Source organism: Carcharhinus amblyrhynchos, chromosome 14, assembly GCF_965287045.1.
Source record: "Carcharhinus amblyrhynchos chromosome 14, sCarAmb.v2.hapA, whole genome shotgun sequence".
Lineage (NCBI taxonomy): Eukaryota > Metazoa > Chordata > Chondrichthyes > Carcharhiniformes > Carcharhinidae > Carcharhinus > Carcharhinus amblyrhynchos.
In genome coordinates this window covers 14,229,321-14,253,277 of record NC_137337.1, presented here as the reverse complement: position 1 = coordinate 14,253,277, position 23,957 = coordinate 14,229,321, and the positions used below count along the sequence as shown (strand labels likewise).

Genomic DNA, 23,957 nt, shown 5'->3' with positions numbered 1-23,957 from the left:
CTCAGCCAGACGCCACAGAATGAAATGCAAGGATACGTTCCATTATCATTTCTAGTGCTATTGAAGGTTTTTATTATCTCACTAAGGTCTTGATTGTGCTCAACTTGACCTGCGATGCCATCATCACACAGGTCTAAATTGCTAAACGTATATTGTTCAACCCAGGTACTGAAAAGGGGAAAAAAATAGGCAGAAAGGTAAAAGTTTGAAGATTGTAAAGATAACTTTTGATTTATTTCTTTCACTTGAAAATGGGACAAACATTTGGATGAGTGTATGAATGAAATGGTAGACACAAGCTGAAAACAGTGTGGCTTAGGAGAGGGCTTGATTTTGTACAGAAAACAGAACAATAAATATTACACAAAGCCAAGCTGATGTGACCTCTGGTCAGCACTTCAACATAAAAAAAGGATAACGTGCGTCTGTTTTAAACAGAGCACAACACAAGCAATAATAAATAGTTCAAACTTGTAGTATAAGACCAAATCTCAAGTTACAATAAAAAGCTCTAAATACAGAAATAGAAAAAAAGCTAATAAAATATTTTGCCTTGCCGTTACAAATAGGTCCAACTCAAGTGGCATTGATTTGCTTTGCATTTTAAGTACAATTCTTAAAAATACAACAGCACCATTAAAGTGTTTTGGTCATGATAAAACAACCTGTGGACTGTATTCAACAGAGGTGGGATGAAACGTGAGCTCTTAACCTTTGAACGTTTGTCAGTATTTTTCCTCACAAATCTACTCATAAGAGAAGGACTGTTGTAAAGGGCAGCATGGGGAGTTGAGTCCTTTGTCGTGGTGCACAATGTCAGAAGCTGCCAAAGCAACACAGCCTGAACACCAGGTAGTGATGGGGACCAATGTCAGACCATTAAACACCACTACATAAAGGAGCAATCAATGAATCGTAAATTGATCCAATATAAAATAGTCATAGGCAGGTTGCCTAAACAAGAAGCTACAATGTTTTTTTTCAAGTTTGTCAACTTTACGAAAGTAGGCATATGCCCATTGTGTAATTGGTACAATGGCTCTACTTCAGAGTTCATTAATCCCCAGCACCAAGTACTGACATCTGGCACTTTCAGCAGAAGATATGCTTTTTTTTCCAGGCTGTAGATCCTTGGATTCTTGCACACCAAATTTGCAAAGTTAGGCAAATAATCTGTTGTCTAGTTCTGTAAACCCGTGTTCATTGGAGTCTATGCAGTGTCTGCCAATTCGCAAATACTAACTTTTTCCCTTTGTGGCTGAAAAGAATAGGCTGTAGAATATTGCTGTAACACATTCGATTCTGTTCCCTCCAGTGATATGAAACCTTCCCTAAATGAGAGATACTTGTCCTTTCTGTACAATTCTATATGGATGTCTGTTCTCCAATGTCACGCTTTTTTTCTTTGAAGCTTTGCTGGGCAAAGTGCCACTTGGAGAACAGAGAGGGCATATTGCTATCTTAGGGTGGGAAAACAGACCTTGGTTGGAACGGGGTTGGTACCAGATGTAACTCCAGAACACGTCCATTTGAAATCTAATCATATCTACCATTTGGTGCCCATCTATTATTCCTAAATTTACTTTCTGGTCCAATTTTTCAATGCTGTAATGGCAAGTGTGCAATTTGCAGAAATCACCACAGTTCTTTATGGTGCCTGCGTGCTTCACAAGGAAGACATAAAAGGGACATGACTTTCCAAACACGGGCTGGGTAAACTTAAGATTGACATGCCAAGAAGACTGAGAGAAGTCCCGAGAAGTGCTACACTGACGGAAAAGTTGGCTCCATGGATTGTACTTTGACATAATTAATTCAACATTCTTTTGTTTGGCCAATGAGAATTACACATCTGTCAAATTTGGCACCTCTGTTTCTGTCAACCAACCACTGGGAGCTGCGTCTCTTGGACTGGTGAGGCTGACAACTCAGCCCTAACGTGGGATAATGTTGAATGAGCCTCCTTTCATCTCACTGAACTATTTGCAATCATTAAAATGCTGCTTGGAGAATCAAAAGGGCATCATCATACAGAAGACTTGTCTACCAGAGCTTTCGAAAAATGTGTCAACGGTCTCTTGTTATCTTATCTAAATAATGATCAATTAAAAATGTGTAATTGTCAACAGCTGACACAACCTAGCCCAAACAGCAATAGTGGCAGATTAACAGATATGCAATGGAGTCTCTCCAGCTTTCATGCTACATTTTATTTACAGAAAATGCACTGGAATGTCTGAATATCAAACTTACTAACAATTTTATACTTCAAGCCACTTAGCCCATCGACTGATAAGCAACTTAAAACACGTGGAGGTTAATGAATGCTGCCCATGTCTTTAGGTAGTGGAGTGCTAATATTTCAGACCTTAATAGTGAAAGGTACAGATTATTCATCCAGGACAGTTTAATTTGCTTCTGTCTTTTAGTGCAAATTTCAAAGTGTCAAAATACAAAAGGTTTCATCCCACCTCTTACCTATTATCATTACATATGTTGAGGAACCCGTGGAATGTGAAATAAGGAGTGAATGATCCTGTTAACACAAAAAAACCAAATGGCAGTTAGATCAACAGATACTTGTACCTGCCTCATCAGTTTTACACAGCAGCAGATCAAGGAGGCCTGAAACCCAAATCCCCATGGAAACGTTGAACAAAATAGTGCCATGCACGTAATGTGGATGCATCAGGGACAAGAGAGGAGCTACAAGGGAAAATAAAAATATGGAACTCTTAAGGTGGTCCCATGGAGGAGAAATGCAGTATCGATTCACTACCACTAGTGGTCGCTAGTGCACGTATGACTGAATGCTTTAGTGACATCTAGTGGTGACTACATACTGCATACATTATCATTTAATTTAATCATTAATCTTTCTTTAAAAAAAGTGACAATCCCGGTAACTATTTTACAAAACAAAGAAAAAGCATAAATGTGCCCAAAATAATGAAACTTCTCATCCCTGTGCGCATACACCTCCCCGGCATGTACATGACACAGTTCATCTACTGTCTTCAATGCCATGCACCTGAATGATCCTCAGAGCAGCGTGAGATGCAACACATTTCAGTTTTCATTCGGGTCAGAGCTAACTCTTGACCACAACGGATCTGAGCGGAGTCCGTGTGAATGGGGGAGAGTGAAGGCAGCAAGTCACAAAGGGGGAAAAAAAGGACTCGAAACAGACTGGCAGAACTGTAAACCGTGCATATCCAACAGGGAATCTGGGAGAGAAACTGTACAACTGAAAAATCAAATTATCAGTGACCAGTAATGCATTTCCTAATTCCTTTTTGTATTTTTTTTTAACAAAAGGCCGTTACACGGCCTTTCTTTTTCTCCTGTACAATAAGATTTCAGAACATACAAATTATTTTTGCACTATTTTTATCCTGCCAAAATTAAAAAAATATATTATGGCAGCCTGTGTGTTCTTTTTCTAATCCACTACCAAAAAAAAGGTACTTTTTTTTTGTTGTACCTTTAAAAGGACAAGCAAACAGTTAAAAAATACAAGCTCCTGTATAAATACAGCAAGTGCCTACACTATTATGAATCAATACCAAGTAACCATTCCAGAGAAACAGAGGGAAAAAAGTACAGGTCAGGAATGTGATTTAAGCAAAGCAATTACATGAATATGCACGTTTCTACTATTTTTTTTCTTGTCTACATATGGTAGCAGTAATCGTTCTTCCCAATACAAGTTCTATACAATTTTTGAAAAAAGATTAAACACCCAAGGCAAAAAAGTCTACTAAAACTGATAGTCAATTAGACTTTACAATTACAGTGACAAGTACAATTTTAGACCCACAAATTTACTGCAACAATTTCCATTTTTGAAAAAAAAAATTTTTTTTTTGTTTTTCTTTCTCCATTTTGTGAAATGCCCAAGCATTCTCCATTATTACAAATACTGGTACACTTTTACAGTGATCAAGAAACTGTAATATATATATTAAACCCCGTCACCAGTTGAATCAGAGAGAACCCAATATACACATGGCCATAATGGCATCCATGTATTTACTAAGCAAACTTCAGGAAAAAAAAATCTCTTGATCATTCAACAAACACACGCACGCACACACACACAATTTTTTTTTGTTGTTTTTTTTCCACCTTTGTATATATTCAATACTGTAAACTTATTCGAGACTGAGTGCACTAAACTCTGTTCAGAACGAAAAAAAAATAAGGAGTAGCCATTGTTCCTGATGAGTAACTGTCTTTATGTTCTTGTTGGGACTCTGGAGGCATCTTTTTTTTTGTTTTTAAAAACTTTTGAGCCTTGCTACAGTGGGGTTCCCACAGTATAAAGCAGCGTCCTGCAGCGTCAATTGATGAGCACAGATCGTCAAACTGGTTTTCCGAAGTTGATTAGATGGGCAAGTAGGGGGGGCAAATGGGGGAAAAGGGATGTTGTCTCGTCTTCACCAACTTGTAGCGGCTGGCGTGAAGGTCCGCTGATTTATTTTTGTTTTTTTTTGTTTTTACAAATGCTGGATTGTTGGTGCGTGTAGAACTCTAGAATCTAATATGACGTACATTTTTCTCTTTGTTGTGTTTGTTTTTTTTTCTTCTTCAAATCAGTACTTTTTTAACTTCACAAAAAATGGTTTTGCATTTGTCTCAGAGACTCATTAGGAAGATCAAATATTCAAGGCACTCATGTCAAATTGAATGGCAGTACAAAAACCGTCAACTGACATTAACATTTTTTTTATAGTGCCAGCATTGTGAATGCTATGCTAAGCAACACTGACACTTTTAATCTCGGTTGTTCCCTAATGTATACCATAACCCTTTTGGACCATAGATTTCCCATAGTTTCTTGTTCAGAAGTCGCAGTTTCTATAATTAAAAAAACAAATATGTTAAGGTGCGGGTTCAAAAAAAGGAAATATCTCAGGTACAAATTTAGCTACGTAACACAGTGGCCAAAGACCAACTAACTCCTAATGGCAAATAGCAGTGCATCTCTACAATAATGCATATAGCTCACAATCGAGCACAGATGTTTCCGTATGTGTTGGCAATAATGCACTTCTAACTTTGCTCGATTTACTTTGCTGTGCGTTTTATTCACTAATTAATAACACAACTAAAAGTCCGTTATTGCTTAGGTTAAGTTTCCGGCTGGTAAAGACTGGATACCAGGTAGTGAACTGCCTCTCTCTCTCTGCCTCATTTGCCTACTTTTTGTTTTGTAATCTTTACGAACTGCATTAGTTTTAGCCAGGCGTCATTGATGAAAAGCGACAATGGCAGCTCCAGACACCAGAGGCTGGTGAGATCAGTGCTACATTTCGAACCCAGCTTGTGATAAAAGCCCGTTTAAGTGCTACGGTTAGGATTGTGATCCGCTGTGGCTTTTTTCTTCTCTCATCTTTAAAATTAAAAAATATATATTTTTGTGCAATTCCAATCCTTCCTTCCCCTTGCAAAAAAAAACAAAAACAGAAGAATGAGTAAACGCGGCTTCTATTCAAGAAATTACTGTGTTGAGTAGCTTAACTATTCAATTCCACATAAGCAGCGGCCCGGGAAAAGGGTTATTTCTACAGGTCTGCACCTCAAAATGCAAGTAATCTCAGGTTTTCTTTTTAAAAAGTGGGTAAAATCAAAAGGGATACCCAAAAAAAAAACAGAAGTTTCAAACAACGAAAAAAATGGAAAGGAAAAAAAAAGTACCTGCACATGATGCTTGAAAAAATATTTTTAAAAAAACAATAAATACAGAAATTATTGCACAGTTGAAAAGGCTCAACATTATTTTACTGCCTCTACATCACCCTCAGGTTTGATTGAACTTCTCAGACACAAATTATACCTTGAAAATATTTAAGTGCCACAGGAGGCACTCTGGGCCGACTTTCTCAGTTGGCAATTAATTAAGCTTTACAATTGAATTTTTTGTGTGTGTGTTTTTTTTTAAACCAAGTCTCTTTTACTTCAAGGAGCTTTAGCTTCTTTCTGCTTGTTCGATTTTTACGTCGCTTGTCAGCAAGTGTTCTCCATGCCATTTTTTCATGTGTTTCTCAAGGGTGCTGTAAACGCTGAAGGGCATTTGACAAATGTCGCACCTGTAAACCTCCTTGCCGATCTGACCGTGCGTTTTCATGTGGCGCGTCAGCTTGCTGCTCTGGGCGCATGCATAGTTGCAGAGCTCGCATTTGTAAGGCCGTTCGCCGGTGTGGCTCCTGCGGTGCACTGTCAAGTTGCTGCAGTTTTTGAACACTTTGCCGCAGTACTCGCAAGTGTCGCTCCGGCGTCCTTCCTTGGAGCTCGGCCTTCCGGGGCCGGGTCCTCCCATGTGAGGGGTACTGCCGCTGCTGGCCGTGCCACTGCGGCCCGAGAGGCCTCCATCTAGCATGTCTCCGGGCGGAGTGGAGAATCTCAGGCTGCCGTTCTCCGAGGAGTGCTCTGAAGAAGTGGCGAAGGGAGATTGTCTGGAGTCGCCGAATCCCAGGAATGGGTCTTTCATGAAGTGCCTTGATGCTGCGTAGCCCACCAGCCATTGAGAGTAAACATTCTCAGAGGGAATTAAAGGTGCCGAGGACAAGTCTAGGTCTTTCTCCATTTTAATTCTTTTCGCAGAAGCAATTGACAGAGAGGGGCTAGTGATAAGGGGGGGTTTCCGAGGCAACGTGATAGGGAAAGACTCCCCAGGACCAAAGCCTCTTCCGTTCACCGTGCCGTCTTCTGGTCGATCCAGTTCTCCTGCCACAGAGTCTTCGTCCCCAGTATCTCTCTGACCATCAGAGGATCGTTTCGAGAAGCTGTTTCGCTTCTGCTTGTCGGTTAGCACATCACTGTAATGCTGGATTGCCCGGAGGCCTACATTTTCCATGACCTTGCCCAGAACACAGTGCTTTTCATTCACTGGCAACTTGAAGCCGTTCTCTCTGTTGCGACTCAGCTCCGAGTCCATACTGAAGCTGGACTCGGGCCTGCTTTCATTTTCCAATTCCTCCTCCTCTTCCTCCTCCTCCTCCTCCTCTTCCTCCTCGTTCTCGTTCATTTGGCCAGTGTTGAAATTTGTTATGTTGGCTTTCAAGCCGCAGCCTTCTCCGCCCGCATGCTCACTGGTGCCGGGTTCGGGTGAACTTGTGGTGGAGAGCCCATCGTCTGACCTGGCCGTGATGGAGGCTGACTTGTGTATGTGCGTCTTCATGTGACGCTTGAGCTTGCTGGCCTGGGAACAGGCGTGGTCGCAGAGCTGACACTTGTACGGCTTCTCCCCCGTGTGGCTACGCCGATGGACAATCAGGTTGCTCTGGAACTTGAAGGTTTTCCCGCAGAACTCACAGGACTTGCTCTTGGCTTGCGACTGAGGAGGGGTTGTGCTGCTGGGGGGCATGGGAGGGAGTGGCGGAGTGCTCAGAAACGGCGACTTGGGGCTGGGCTGGAAGGGCTGAAGTAAGCGATGCATAGGATTGTGGCGACTGGGTGACAAGGGCGGAGTGGAGCTGTTGTTCCCTGCTAGTTCTCGGAGCCTCCTAGAGAAGTCCATGGTCTGGGATTCGATACCCAGTGGGTGGTTCAAGCGCATTACTCTGTCAAAGGCACTATGATGCTGAGATACCAAGCCCATTTCATCAGCACTAAGGCGGTCCAGACGATGCGGGTCCAGATGGTGGCGAGGCGGCGGGCTGAAAATGGGGGGAGTATTGGGGAGGCGGCCGTCGCCAAAGCCCGGGTGCTCCTGAAGGATAGGTCCAGTCATCCGCAGCAGGTTGAAAGGATTGTTCTCACCGAGGAACGTGGTAAGGGGGGACTGTGAGATGGGGTCTGGGCCCAAGGAGGGGGGGAGGCCGATCCGAGGAGTAAGGGGGCTGTTTGATGGGTGCGTCTCCAAGTAGATCCGGAATCCGTGTGTGTTCTGTGCATGTTGGAGCAGGAACCAAGCACTCGTGAAAGGCTGCTTGCATGTTGTGCAAATGTAGCTTGAAGGCTCATCTTTACCTGCAAGAAAACAGAAAGATGCATTCCATTAAACCAGAACATACAATAACTTTCATTTATGTAGCGCTTTAACAAAATAGGGTTCCACGGGACAACTGACAAATCCTGACACTGTGCTAATACTGGGTCAAGTGACCAAATCCTAGTCATAGAGATAGGTCTTAAGGAGCATCCTAAAGGAGTAGAGAGAGCTAGGCGAGGCAGAGAGGTTTAGGGAGAGAATTCCAGAACATGGGACCTAGGCAGCTCAAAGCACAGATTCCTATAGTGGGGGCAACTTAAATTTGGAGATGTGCCAGAGATCTCACAGGACTGTAGGACTGGCACAGGTCAAAAGATAAGATAGTGGGAGGCTACAGAGGAATTTGAAAACGAGGATCAGAATTTAAAATCTGAGGCGTCACCAGAACAGCAGCCAATTTGGATCTGATGAACATGTGGGGCAATAGGTAAACAGAGCCTGGACTTCAATACGAGAGTCAGGAAAATTAACACCATCTACCTTGGACTGTATGTCATTGCACCTACAAGCATCACTGGCATGTGTGGCAAATATCAGACAGATGACATCTCTTTATTCTATCATTGAATGAGGGCATCGCCAGCAAGGCCAGCATTTGTTGCCCATCCCTAATTGCCCATGAACACAGGGCAGTTAAAAATCAACCACGTTGCTATAGGTCAGAGTCACATGTAGGTCAGATCAGGTAAAGATGGCAAATTTCCTTCGCTAAAGGGCACCAGTGAAGCAGATGGATCTTTACAACACTCAACCTATAATCACAGATTTTTATTGAATTCAAATTTCGCCATCTGCTGTGGTGGGATTGGAAGCCAGGTCCCAGAGCAGTGTCTTGGATTACTAGTCCAGTGACAATAACACTCTGCCACTGCCTCCCCAATGGGCAAGGGGGAACCTCCCTGATGGGTGGGGAAAATAAAATGGTCTAGGCAGCGTTGAGAAACTGTGCTCCTCCACATCCAACGTTCCCATAACTCTGTGTGCTGAGGTGCCTCAACAGCTCTGAGCACAGGAGGAAGAGAATCTTGTGCGTGTTTTTTCTCATTTAAGGACCTAGTGGTGTCGTGAGGGAACCTGGCCAAGCTGCTGAAATGAGTAGGAGCGAAGGAAAAGATAAATCAGAGAACCACATTCTGGGGACAGCAAGCTTGGATTTGGAAGCACAGAAAGAGGTGAGATGGGAAGAATAATTTTAAATGTTTCTCAAGCTGTGTATTACGATTTGAACATAACCAAAAGTAACTTTCAAAAGGGAAATGGATAATCACTTGAGAAGGTCAACGGAGAAAGAGACAGGGAGTGGAACTTATTGGATAACACTTTCGGAGAGCCAGCCAAGCCATAGTGGGCCAAATGGCTTCCTTCCGTGCTGTATCATTCTGAAGGGAAGTGTAACTGGTGCAAATAAAGAAGTCCGGCGTTCATGTCTTCACGTGGATGGGTTAAAGGAGGAGGTAGAGTCGGGCAATGTGTCTTGACTTAACGCATTGTGGGGTATGGGAGCGAGAGAGAGAGATTTCAGAATGTCTGAGTAGCTGCTCTCATCACTTTTTAAATTTCAATGCAAGACAGTTTTCCATTAGTTTAATCTAATGCTGTGACAGAATCAATTATAACGCAGAGACAACCAAAAGCTATTTTTCAATAATTAGCAAACAAAGCATGGACTGAATCATGTAGTATTATCTCTGCTGGTAAATTAATATAAACCAGAGACCTTTAATAGTAACAGAGGTCAATTGTTAAGACCACTCAGTCCTTGCCTAATCAGTTGCACTCTATTTATTGCAGTCACTGATACTTAGTCAGAAGACAAGTAGAAATGAGAAAGCGTTCCCTTATGCAATAGTCCCTCCAGCTGTTATAACTCAGCTGCTTCCCTCAACTACCTAGCCAAACCCACATCCCAGTTTATCTCTACCTCACACTCACTCTACTCTCTCTGGCTGGCAAGGTGGAGTCTACACTTCACCATAACCTGCCACGAGTATTAATTGGTCAAATCACAAGGCGTTGCACACGATCAGTTCAGGGGAGAATTTCCATCCTGTCTTCCTCTTGACGACAGAATCTGGAACTCAACAAAAGTAATCTGGAGGGTGGAGGGGACAGGGTGATATAAGCGACAGCCTTCTGGCTGACAGCACGGTGCTTCAGAATAGCAGCTAGCTGGCTGTCCTTTATCGGGCCGCTGCTTTTAACTTCTTAGGTTTTGTCCTGAACCGTGCTGTCTGATGCGAATTGCATATGCAGCTGAATCATAGAATAGAATCCCTACAGTGCAGGAGGGGACAGTCGGCTCATTGAGTCGGCACCGACTAGCAGACAGAGTATCTTATCCAGGCTCTCTCCCCCTCCTTGGAACCCCACATACTTACCATGGCTAATTCATCTAACTTACACATCTTGGGACACTAAGGGGCAATTTAGCATGGCCAATGCACCTAACCTGCACATCTTTGGTCTGTGGGAGGAAACCACAGCACTCGGAGGAAATCCATGCAGACATGGGGAGAACTTGCAAACTCCACACAGACAGTCATGGGAATCGAACCTGGGTCCCAGGAGCTGTGAGGCAGCAGTACTAACCACAGTGTCATCATGCTCTTCCCTGCTGTACCCTTATTTTTTCTGTGTGGCTGGCACAGATAGGATGAGCCGAGTGGCCTCACTCTGTGCTGCAAGTTCCTATGATCCTCCAGTCAGGAAAGTGACTCTTAGCTACCAAAGTAGGAATACCTCCTGCGGTGCAGGTGACTGCAATGCTCAGCTTGCACCGTTAAAACCAGTCAGAAGCAGCTTCTGAATTAAAGCACGTTATCTGAGCAGCCCCCCGGTAACCCCTGTCCTCTTGGACTCCAGACACGGGAACCACCAGTTCGATATTAACACTGTCAACCGAGTGCATCCTCACAATACAGAACCTGTGACGATGTCCCAGGAGTGGTATTCTATCCATTTAATGTGCAACCGCATCCTTCACCTTGGGTTTTACCTGCTTTTCCTGGCTTTAAATTAATCAATTAATCAGGGACAGCTGTTCAATTATACTTCAAAAAATTTACTGGAGATCTCTACAGCCATTTCCATATGGTTCCTGATGAGGGGAACTTTAATGACCTGCTCACTGCTACACTACAGAATGCCATTAATGTTTTTTCATTAAGGCTGTCCCAGTACATTGTGTTAATATGATAGCCTAATTCTTTATTTTTTAGTGACAGGACTTAACGCACTCCAAGCCCCACCAGCCGCCCTCCCACCCACCCCAGTTATTCAGAGCGATGGGCAGATAGGGAAAATTTATAGTGCAAGAACAAATTTCGTTTTCTTTTTCCTCCCACGTTCCAGCAGCCCCATGCTACCCTCCCCCCATCGCACAACCCACCCAAAATATACACTTTATCATTGTTAAAACACAGTACAAAGAACATACATTCTGTTGACTTGGGATTCATCGCCTCCTCTTAGTGAAATTCAGCGTGAGCCATTCGACTCTGCAACTGCTTTTGACAGGTTCAAACTGATGCGTAGCCGAAATAAAGAAGAAAGTAAAATATACAGTGTCTTTAGACAGAGGCAAGGGCCTCCACTCGCAAACACACGCGTCCACCTAACACACATGGCTTTTTCATCAGGGGTGCTTCAGAGGTGAACTTGCAACAAAATCGGCATTCCTCTCAAAAAAAAAGAGGAACTGAGCCTTGCCGTCTCCCTGCCGACCCTGAGGAAGCGCTCTCGCGGCTACCCGCCAGCACTTCCACAAAGATGCTTTTAAACACTCCCAACTAGGTTCCCTCAGATCTCTTCAGCACAGCACCAGCAATAGATCGACACAGATCAGTCGTCTCTATGGAGAAAAATAATGCCTTGCACTGTGAACACTTCCCCCAACCCCCTCGTCACTTGAAACGCGTGTCGTCGGCACGGAACCACAAGGAACTGAAGATGACCATTCAGTCCATCTAGCTCACTAGGTTTTCTGAGTCAAGTCAACAGCCTCCCCACTTCACACCCCATTCATCTTTCAGTTTCTCGACAAACATATTTACAGCTGTCTCCTTAACCTGTAACATTTTGTTTGATGGCTTTTTTTCTTCCAGTTCCCCCCTCCCCCTGTAACTTATTCCATATGGCCATTACCATTTGCACAAATTCCCTAATCACTCCTAATTTTTAAATGGCATCCCTCAGTTTCTGAACCCTATTTTAAATTAAGGTGAAGTGAATCAGCAGGGAAGGTGACTGAAATGAACGGATTGTTTAAGCAGGCTGAACTGGCAACAAGTACAATGTCCGGAGAGAAAAGTCACGTAACGGCTACGTGCTGTTGATCTTAAGTAAATGGTCCACCGGGTTTACTGGTCCTTTACTGATCCTAAAAAGTTTTATGATTTTGAAGGTGAATGTATAAAATGGGTTTTGCATCAAGGGGTGTACAGTTTTTAGCTTTGAAATATTGGTTCTGTTCATTAATAGCTGCATTCATAAGGATAAGCAGTCTGGGATGTGGCTTGTACTAATAAAGAAAATGCCACATAGTTTGAACGCACTTACCCGAGAGGTCACCTGGCATCTGACCAGAAGTATTTTTCCAATTTTGTTTCCCACCCCCCCCCCCCCCCCCCCTGCCCCTCCTGACTTGGAGCTGTCTGCTATCTCTCTGGGACCCTGGTTCTTCCTGAACACACTGGGCAGTGATCGTGACAAGCTACGTGGCTATGCCATGCCTCCCAGCAGATGCGTGTGCTCACCAAAAGAGTGGGGGGTGGTGGGGGGCTGTGGTAAAGCAGATCAGGAATGGAACTTGTGGTCGTTCTCTCTCTCTCTCTCAGCCGAGGGCATCGCAGCTAATCTGAATGCCCTCTGGCCGCTTGGACAGTGGATGCAACAGACCGAGTCTTTTGACATTACTGGTTTTGACAGCTCAAAGAACTTGACCCTCTGAACCACTGGGATATGAGTTACCTGTTGGTATGCTTTAACAATAATTACCCACTATCAGGCTGTACAAATGAATTACATTTTTGATGCCGGTAAAAACCAAGGCAAAACAGAAAAATTATTCAAGCCCAGAGAGAACAGCACACTAAATAAGATATACTAGATGCAGCCATACCAAGCTCAATGCAATTTTGCTTTGTTCAGATTATTCTTTTAAAAGAGTGACATTTTGTGGTATCACTGGGATTCTGACCAAGAGGAGCAGGTGACCCCCACAGCACAAGAGATTTGAACCTTCAGTAAGAGAGCAAATCATTAAACCATTAGTAAGAGACAGTCATTAATCCAGAATAGTCATGTTAATTCAGCTAACCTACACTGTTGGGCTCAACACTTCCCCAATGATGTCATGAACGCCAGAATTGCTTTTTTTAATTAACTGAAATGCAAAGAAAGGATATTCACAGTTAAAGGTGAACTTAGTGGCTGACAAGATTTCAGCCTTTTGAGGAATATACAATAAGTAAATTCCACACGAGTGAGCTTTTAATTGAAATGTACACAGTCAATGCACGCATTATTTTTAAGTGTTCTGATTAAAAGCTGGCCATGATCCTCACATAGCCCGCACCTTCAAGCCTGGCCTGGGAAGGGCTGATTACTCTCCAGCAGCCCTGTGAAGAACTGATATGATGTGGAGATGCTGGTGTTGGATTGGGGTGGGCACAGTAAGAAGTCTTACAACGCCAGGTTAAAGTCCAACCTGTTTATTTGGTAGCAGGAGCTTTCAGAGTGTCGCTCCTTCTTAAGTTGAGTGAGGAGTTGTGTTCACAAACAGGGAATATATAGACACAAACTCAATTCACAAGATAATGGTTGGAATGCAAATCTTTACAGGTAATCAAGTCTAAAGGTACAGACAATGTGAGTAGAGAGAGGGTTAAGCACAGGCTAGAGAGATGTGTATTGTCTCTAGCCAGAACTAAGAACTAACAAACCAGACTCAGTGGAGCTCAAAAGACAAGCCATGGTGTGATCTCTCTCTCTCTCTTTCATTTGCTCTTTGTATTTATCAGTTCATAATGCGTTCATAATTTATACAAAGTAAGACATTCAAAAGGAAAGAAATCTGACTTGCTCTACATTGACTGGAATAAATCTGTCAATGCTACTCAGAAAATCAGTGACCAACCATTCCCGCGTCTCTCACATGTAACTATTTGCAGGCACAGTGTACAGGCGACTGACTCTGGTCATTCATCATGAAAGCCTTCACTAAAGTGTTTATCGAGAGATAAACAAAGCCTGCTGAATACGACGTCCGCCTTTTGAATCCTGATAGTTTACTTCAACATATTCTGAGAGTTCTTCTGAAGAAGGAAAAGTTTATAGATCAGATTTCCTGAAGGGGGTGCTGTTTTGGTTTGTTCGATCTGCAGGGAGATTATTTTCATGCACGTTTGGTGAAGTTAACTTTGGACTATCAGCAGCTTCGGTACACGCCAGGCGGGGTGAAAAAAATCGTGAATCAGCCGGAAACAGACCGGTGAATACGTCAACCCTTTGTGTCACCTGTGAGCGCTTGCTTAAATCACAGGCCCTAGTCTTTGGGGGGTGGGGGGAACAGACAAATTCACAAAATGCAGATGCAAAATAGCATCAACAATCCTTCATATAGAAACATGGAACTCGTCTTATTCAATCACAGTGACCCAGACACTGTGTTGAAACAAGTTCCTGTAGAACTGAACCCATCCAACACTCTTTGCGATTACAATAAGACTCAATTGGTTACAGTAAAATTGCAACGCTCCATCTCACATATTTAAGCCAGGAATAATTCAATTTTGGTATGGGGTGGTGTGTTTGTGAAACAAGCTGTAAAGGAAACATCACTGAAAGAAGTACTTGCAAGAAGGCTTTGTATTCCATCCGCATACTTTGGATGCAGTATTTCTTGGGACTTGTCATTTTTTCTGTTACTTTGCTAGGTATTAAAGTGTTTTTTTTCCCAAATTAAAAAAATTGTTGATATCGCAGCATGTGCCTGTGGTTAGCTCAGCGAAGCATGGTTATCAGTCGATGAGATTTCATAAAAATCAATCAGAGAATGGCTAATTGAAAACCTCAGATTGTTAACAGTTATGTTTTCCATTAGCTCCTATCGTAGTAAATCTACACAAACCTCCTGCCTAATCCCACGAGCCAATGTACAGACAGTATTTTAATTTTAATGGAGCTATGCAGAGCATACATTTAGCAACTAAGTGGTAATTGACATTACACAGACACAGTCTCATAGCCACATTATATAGGTTAGCGAATACAGAGGGGAGTCATTAATAGGGCAGAGCAAACAAATGATAATGTATGTATGCAGTGCTGAATGATGTGATGTTGAGAGTGTTGGGTCTTGTGGGATTTATAAAACAGAAAAAAATGACAACTGAGCACTAGTAAATTTGTCTCATTTGTCTATTAAATTAAAGGTCAGCCTTCTGACCTGAAACACAATAAAATATTGTAACTTCAGAGTGGGCCTCTGTCAATGCTTACTCAATCTGACTCTTAGCAGGCACCCAATCTTTCTCTCCTGGTGTTGGCTCCATTTATACTGCGGTGCCTAAAAGTCAAGGAAGTTCCTAGTCCAAGGTCACTTTGGGCCTCCAGCACTTAACCTAGGCTGAATTTTGGGGGTTTTTTTGGTTAACCCAGCCCCAACCACCACTCCATCCCTCCCCCTCCAAAACACTTTGCAACCATGATCTCTACCTGCCAACCCCCATCACCCCCACTCCCCTCTGCCCCCTCCCCCCCACCCGCCCCATTCCTTCCCTCCCACTACCCACCCCCCACCAACTTTGTAACCATGATCTCTTCCGAAAAAGTTGTACCGGTGTTCCGAGTCAACTTTCCTCACTCAACCAACACTAATAAAAACAGGCTGACTGGTCATTTGCAATTTGTGGGATCTTGATACGTACAGAATTTGGTGTTGCATTTGGCAACACAGCAACAGTCATTAGATATCGAAAGGACAATGCTAATTGCAAAATGTTCCAGCACATTCTGGGGAAGGAGTAAGAGCATGCGTTTACGCAGGAGCATTTCTTCCCCCCTCTGCAGCTAGCTCACTGAACACTTTCTTAATTTCTGATGAAGGGCGTAAATAATAAATCCACCTCTTTCCTTTTTAGGGGCTGCGAGAACCACCATGCACTTTTTGTTTCATCTTAAGGCTTCCATCATTTGCATTAACTTGCTTCATATCTTAGTACAAATCTTTGGATGCAAACATGATGGCAGTGACTAAATGCCATGACTCACAACATCCAAAGCAAGTGACCCAATTAAGAAATAAAGGCATAGGGTGGTGTTACCAAACTGCTGCAGTCTCAGTAACAGGTGAAACAAAAACTTCATTTTTTTCTTGCTTCAAAAGATGTGTGAAATTCTGATAAGTGAAATATGTCTTTGTTTTACTGCTGATCAATGTCCTACAGAAATGACAAATTACACGTTCAATTGTCTATATATAAGCAAGAAATACTAGTACCAGACCACATGCGCCCTATATGATTTCCTCTGGTCTCAGAGATGCAGTGGTTGGAGTTTCAGCATGCAGATTGCAATGTCCGGTTATGCAGTCTCTGCGGTTGCCTTCTACCCCTGACTGCCACTGTACTTTCATGCTAATATTTCTTCCTGCGGTGGACTGCGATAGGGCTGGGGAGGAAGAACAGAAAGTGGGGATGGGTGGGCTTGCGGGGGCTAAATTGGGATGACTCTTCAGCATCCAAGTCGAACACCTACTTCTTGATCAAACTTTCTACCTCAGCAATCTGCAAACCGATTTCATGACTTGTTCGTTTCTTGTTCCTGACACGACTAAATCTAGACAATGAACAGCAGGTTGTGACCACCACAAAGACAGTCTGGGGTTTAAAAACTAAATGCATTTTAATGATCCAATCATCCAAGCAATGTCTATTTTGTTCACCCTCATCTCTTCAAGGCACTAACTCACTGGGAATTGGATAAATTTGGGACTCAATAAATGGACATAAGGAGACTACTTGAGGAACCACAACTGCCACTACGTCTGTCCTCACATTGGGTATTCATGCTTCAGATCCAAGATAGAGTCTGCAATCCCCAAGAACATTCATTCCTGGGACCTGAACATTGCTGGCAGGGCCCTGGTTTCCCTGAGAAGGCGGTGATGGGCCTTCAGAAAGCATTTAAGGATAAAAGTCTAAAATTTATTTATTAACGTCACAAGTAGGCTTACATCCATGCTGCAATGAAGTTACTGTGAAAATCTCCTAGTCGCCGCATTTTGACACCTAATTGGCATGGCCAGTTCAGCTAACCAGCACGCCTTTTGGATGGTGGGAGAAAACCAGAGCACCCACAGGGAATCCACGCAGATATGGGGAGAACATCCAGACTCCGCGCTGACAGTGACCCAAGCTGGGAATCAAACGCAGGTTCCTGGCGCTGTGAGACAGCGGTGCTAAGTACTGTGCCACCATACCAACCACAATAGTGTGGGACTGGAATCATCTATAAACCAGATCAGTTAAAGTTGGCAGGATTTTGATTTGATTTGATTTGATTACATTGTCACATGTATTATCATATAGTGAGAAGTATTGGAGTATAGGGATTCCTACCCTAAAGGTCACTTTTGGAGCTACTGACTTAATTACAGCTTCATGGTGACTTTTGCCGACAACCAGTTTGATAAAACACTGAATTCAAATTCTCAAACATTTAAGTTCTCAAACTACCATGTTAGAATCTGAATATGCATTCTGTCCATTATTAGGTCAGGCCACTTGATTATTAGGCCTGTCCACTAACGTAACCATTACACTACCATACACTAAGTGATACGACACAAGGAGTTATAACCAAGGAGTTATAACCAACTGATAATTGATTCAGGTTGCTAGGATTTCACAGACTGTTTGTAACAACCATTAAGACACTGGTCAACATCCCACTTGGGCCAGTTTACTTTGCATAGATGTTAAAATGTTGAAGAATTCCAACAGCCGAGTGGCCCAGCAGGTACAGTCACTATCCAGGTGGGCAAGGGGAGAGAAAGCAGGGAGGTACTAAAGTTGGTCTCAGGGTTCCTTTGTGATGGTTACCCAGTTTCTCCCAGTGACAAGACTTGTATGGGCATCAGGTCCGAGCAGGATATCTAGTTCCCTGTTGGGATGTACCCCTGCAAAGGGATGTCTGTGTGCTGGGGAGAGGGCGGAATTGGGGAACTGTCAGTGCAGCAACAAATTCAGCATTGATTGCTTAAGTTTTCAGAGCCCAATGCAAATCACTCCTCCGACACACAAACTGAATTATTGCCAATGTGAAGGTCTGCAGAGACTTTAAACCGACCGCACAGCCTGAACGGGGCACACTAAAGAGGAGAAGCCTAATGATGCATTCAGAAGTGCAATGGTACAAATAATGGATGTAAACCCCACTGCATTCACAGGCGGGGGAGGGGGAAACCTAGGGAAGGGCTGTATGTGGTGGAAGTGTGGAGGTGATGGCCGTGCTAATTTTATCCAAAATCGGTAGGGTAATTCAATGTATCCTGATCTGACTGATGACTTTTGGCCTCTGCAGGATGTGAGGATTCACAACACAGGGAACACAGCAGAGGTTTTGTGTGTGTGCATGTGTGTGTGTATGTATGTGGAGGGAGGCGGGGGGTGGTATAATCGAGAGCAACTAAGAATGAGAAGAGAGAAGCTCTTCCCTCCCTTATCCAATGCTTAGATGCCATGTCGTCTGATATTGGGAATCCTGCTGTTGCCTTGAAAACTCCTCCCCCCCACCACTCATTTGGGGTGGGAAGTGGACTAGTGGCATCCAGATAGAGCACGTGGTTAAAATCAACCGAGGCTCCTGTTGCCAGGTGGGTCAACCAGGGTATAAACTGACCCAGCCCCCACCCACCCCACCCGCTAGTTTGTATATGCCGTGATGCAGTTGACTACAGAGGAGGTCTGAGTAGACCAGTGATCATTGGTCTTCGGATGCCTGGTCTAGAGGCAGAGGTAGACATCAGCCCGAGATTTTAGCTTCATCCAGATAGAAACATCCATCTGTGAATGTCAGGTGGCGATGGGAAACCGGCGCGGACATGATGACTCCATGACTGAGCAGCTGATTGGACGCTTGCTGTCTGAAAGATGCAACAAATCCCAGGAGGAGGACAGAGAGATCATGACCAAAAGTACAATCTGCACCACACTGTTTTCTGTGGAGGGTCTGGCAAAATGAGTCAGAAGTTATACCATTGTTTTGCACCTCGGGCAAATTCTAATGGGTGTTTTTCTGTTTTAACTGTGTTTTAGTTCGGAGACGATGGACTGCACTTCTGTACTGAACATCATCTGCTCTGGCTGCAGAGGCTGATTCATGAATGGAGCAATGGTGCCCAACATGAGGCATGCCAATAAAAGCCTCCTGAAGTCCCGCTCTGACAAAGCAAAATGCCATTCCTTCACTACTAATGTCTGCCTTGCCCTCTATCTCCGAATTAACCACAGCAAAAAAAAACGAAGAATAACAACCTGGTTTGGTTAAAATCCTGAAAAGAGAGGGAGGGTGAGGGTTTGCGGGATTAGTTCTCTCCCTCAATAGCAGGGGCAAGCGCTTGAATGTAAACCCAACCTCTCAAGTTGGAAAAACGCTTGCAGACTTGTCACGCTGTACAAAAGTCATCAGTAACTAAATGTTCTTAGCTGCACCGCAATTAAGCAAAATCAATATGATGTGCCAGAAATGGTATTTTACTTTCAATAAGGTTTTCGGTTGAGTTTATTCAGAATATTTTAGCCGCCCCCAGGGGGATTTTGCTCAGTCACAGATGGCAAATAAAGTCCTCAGCCTTAGGCTACATAGTATTATGCTAATTCCAATGTCAGATGTACTTTTATATACGGCTCTATTTAATCACCCCATTATTCTGCATTTCCATATGAAAAAACCCCACAGCAGCTCCTGTTCTGTCCCCGCGACAATGGCTGCCTTACCCTTCAGCTTGCGTAGCTGCATTTGCACGAGTGGTCACTAATATCTCTCCTCGGAAAAAAAGGACAAAAAAAAGACATAATCATAATCAAAAATGCAGCTGCTGCGTTCGCAAAGCCTGTACAAGTTACAGGGGCTGATTTAAATAGCCGGAAGCTAAAAAACGTCAACCAATTAGCCCAAGCTGCCAGCCACGAGATGGATTTGCAGCTCAAATCTGCCACAGACATTGGAAGATGTTGCAGAAATGGCCCATCACAGTGGCTCAGCTCTGAAATCTGGCATCTGCCAACCTTTTGCCACTCATTAAAAAAAAAGAAATCCGACTTGAAACAAGAGTTCTGTTCCACAGAATCTAGTGCCTAAACCGCGACCATAAAAATCCTAACTCACTGACGGAGAGCTACTGTTGAAACAAACGCCTGGCGCGGTACTGGGTCAGCGTGACCAAGATTGGTGGACGATCCCCTATCTAGCCTGAGTTAGCTTGTCTGGTCAGGCAACAGTGGAAATGAGACATTAGGCTGATATCTCTGGACTGCGTTCTCAGGTGACCAGAAGCTCCCGTGGTGGTATTTTGATTTGATTTAATTTATTATTGTCACATGTATTAGTATACCGCGAAAAGTATTGTTTCTTGCACACTCTGCAGACAAAAGCATAATGTATGTACATACAGAAGGAAAAGAGAGAGTGGAGAATGTAATGGTTAGGGTGTAGAGAAAGATTAACTTAATGCAAAGTAAGTCCATTCAAAAGTCTGATGGCATCAGGGAAGAAGCTGTTTCTAAGTTGGTTAGTACAGGGTCTCTTTCTAAAAGTGGTAGGGAGGTTCCCCTGCAGCCCTAGACCAACATTTATTCCTCAACCAACATGACTTTAAAAAGAGATGTTTGATCCACATGATCTTGCTTTTTGTGGGAGCTTGCTGTGCGCAAACTGGCTGCCATGTTCCCCATTTTACAACAACAACGGTTCTCTAGCTGTGTGGCCTTGGGGAGTCTCCATAAGTATTATTTCTTTCCTTTTTGAAAATAAGCACCTGTAGGAAAAGCAGGATTAAAAATGAGTCAAGGTTGCAATTCCTGGTTACTTGTCCAGTGACTAATGTTGAAGGGGCCACATGCGATTAACAGGCCAGGAGGACAGAACCAATCTCGACAAGTTAATATTCACTATCTTGTCACATCAAAGGAAATGGCAAATTTGGTCATATGGGTGACGGGGGGGCAAATGTGGCAGGCAAGGGAAGTCCTGTAGCCTACAGTGCAGGAGGCCATTCGGCCCATCGAGCCTGCATCGACAACAATCCCACCCCTCCCCCATCCCTGTAATCCCTTGCATTTACTCTGTAAATCCCCCTGACACTAAGGAGCAATTTAGCATGGCCAATCCACCTAAATCGCACCATCTTTTGACTGTGGGAGGAAACCGAAGTACCTGGAGGAAACCCACGCAACCACATGGAAAATGTACAAATTCCACACAGACAGTGACCCGAGGCCGGAATTGAACCCGGATCCCCGACACTGAGGCAGCAGTGCCACCCTTTATGAAGGTGTGACTGAAGTGTGTAGCTCCTTCTACAATAAACTTCATAAATAGGTGGCGGGATTTTATGGCCCTGCTCGACCCAAGACTGGAAAATCCCACCCCAAAGTCAACAGACCTTCCCACTGTCCGTCTCTTGCTCGCTCCGATTGCTGTGATGGGGTGAGGGGTAGAATTCCGGCAAGAGTGTTTACAGTCCAATTCGCAAAAGATGTTCAAACTCCACTGACAACAGAGCATCAACTGGATTTCCCACTTGCTTGTTAAGAGGCTGGTATCTCCGATAGCCAAACCCTGTGGTTACAGCTGTCAACACCAGTGCCCACAGCCCTGATGTCCTAAATGTGATCGGTTTTGTTGCCACACATTTGTTAGAGAATCTCTACAAACTGACTGGTGCAAGGCTGGTAGGTGAGATCAACAGGAATGTCCCAGTGTGCCAAAAGTACCACATTCCAACTCAACACAACCAACAGCAAGCCAAACGGACAGAGCAGCAGTGTTAAGCCTACACGGAAGCGAGGATAACAGGGGATGTGGGGGTTCTTTCTGCCTATTTACCCATCCTCCCACCACTCATGCTGATCAAACGTAGCATGCAATCACATCTCTAACACCTCTGATGTCTGCTTCCATAACTCCAAACATATCTAGTTTCAAAAAATTATCCTGATATAAGAACATAAGAACATAAGAAATAGGAGCAGGAGTAGGCCATCCAGCCCTTCGAGCCTGCCCCGCCATTCAATAAGATCATGGCTGATCTGTCGCTGCTCAGTTCCACTTTCCCGCCCTCTCCCCATAACCCTTAATCCCCTCTCCTATCAAAAACCCATCAACCCGCGTCTTAAAAGTATTTAGCGAGGCAGCCTCCACCACTTCAACGGGCAGAGAATTCCAGAGATTCACCACCCTTTGAGTGAAGAAGTTCCTCCTCAACTCCGTTCTAAACCGCCCCCCTTTTATCTTGAGGCTGTGCCCCCTAGTCCTATTGTCTTTTTTGAGTGGGAAGAGTCTTTCCACCTCTATCCTATCCATCCCATTCATCATCTTATACGTCTCAATGAGATCTCCTCTCATTCTTCTAAACTCTAACGAGTACAAGCCCAGTTTATTCAGCCTCTCCTCATAGCTCAACCCCCTCAACTCCGGTATCAGCTTAGTAAACCTCCTCTGCACTCCCTCTAAGGCCAAAATATCTTTGCGCAGGTGCGGCGCCCAAAAATGCACACAGTATTCCAGTTGCGGCCTCACCAATGCCCTATACAATGCCCTATATATATATCTATGTATAAATTTACTTGTTTTTGCCCGTTTTAATTTGCTTGTTCTGATCTGACTTGGAAGTGATCTTAAAGGCTGTACAAGTCAATATATCCTATGCAAGGAAGGGAGTAATTCATTTATTCCTCACTCCTAGTGTGGAGTTGCAAGGAGCTGTACTCACAGGGAGTATGGGTCAGAGACAATGGGGGCGAATCGAGGTGGGCAAGGGGAGTCGGGGACGGAGCTGACCAAGAGATGTCCGGGAGGCCAGCAACCTCACGTGGGTCGGGTCAGAGGGGCAGCGTTGCAGGTCGTGGAGCTGGTCAGCAATCAAGCTGGCCAGCAATTGGGAGGCTGGCAGTGTGGGGCTGCTGCACATATGCTGTCCTACACTATGACAGATCTGCACATGCGCAGTGGCCCCCTCAGCGCTATGCTGCCAGCTTCTCCAGCAGGAATAGGCCCTGCCCCTAGATTTTCAATGTGAATCTCACCACGGTACTCTGCAGTGCTCAGAATGTGGGAGATCCATTTTGGGAGTTACTCCAATTTTTACACTAAGTTGGCACTTGGAATTTTCTTGGAAGAATCCCCAGCCAATATTTTAACCAGCCTTTAACTCGTACACTCTTTCCTGTTCAAGGGGCCAGCATCATGGAATAAATCCTTTGCCTATGTTTTCAAATGCAACCTCTGGGTATGCTGTCTCTGTGGTTACCTTCTGCCCCTTCTGGCTAACACCGCACTTTAATACTAACATTTCTTCAAGGGTAAGGAGGTGACAAATTGGAGAGGTGGGGTTGGGAGAAGAACAGGGTTAGATAAGGTGGGGTGTCTTGTCTGGGCCCTCTGCCAAATCCAAAATCCTCTTTCAATCAGACTGCCTATCTCAGTGATGTGCAAACTGACCATCAAACTAAGCTGTGGCATACAGCCTGTTATTCAGCCATACGTGCAACGAACCTACAGCAACGCAGCAAAGGAAACTCCAATCCCTTATGATTAAAAATAAACTGAATACCCTCACAATTTATTCAAACTTGGTTTGATTATGCTTGCTCCCGTTAGGGATGTCTTGCTACATTCTTGGCGCTAGATGAATGCAGCGAGCTGTTGCTGTTAATCCCAGCCTGGTGTGTAAGTGGTA

The 23,957-nt window shown here is 44.0% G+C and overlaps 1 protein-coding gene across 4 annotated transcripts in view; it reads right to left on the bottom strand.

Moving 5' to 3' along the window:
- Positions 1-200: 200 nt before the first annotated feature.
- The window catches only part of bcl11ba (BCL11 transcription factor B a), a 180,389-nt gene continuing 156,632 nt past the window's right edge, over positions 201-23,957 (bottom strand). For 2 of the 4 annotated variants that reach the window (XM_080202332.1, XM_080202333.1), the window contains one exon: positions 201-7,974. In XM_080202332.1, the coding sequence (XP_080058458.1) occupies positions 5,972-7,974 (2,003 nt within the window). In that variant the 3' untranslated portion in view covers positions 201-5,971. The remainder of the gene's footprint in view (positions 7,975-23,957) is intronic. The other 2 variants (XR_013888543.1, XM_080202334.1) reach the window with 2 other exon arrangements.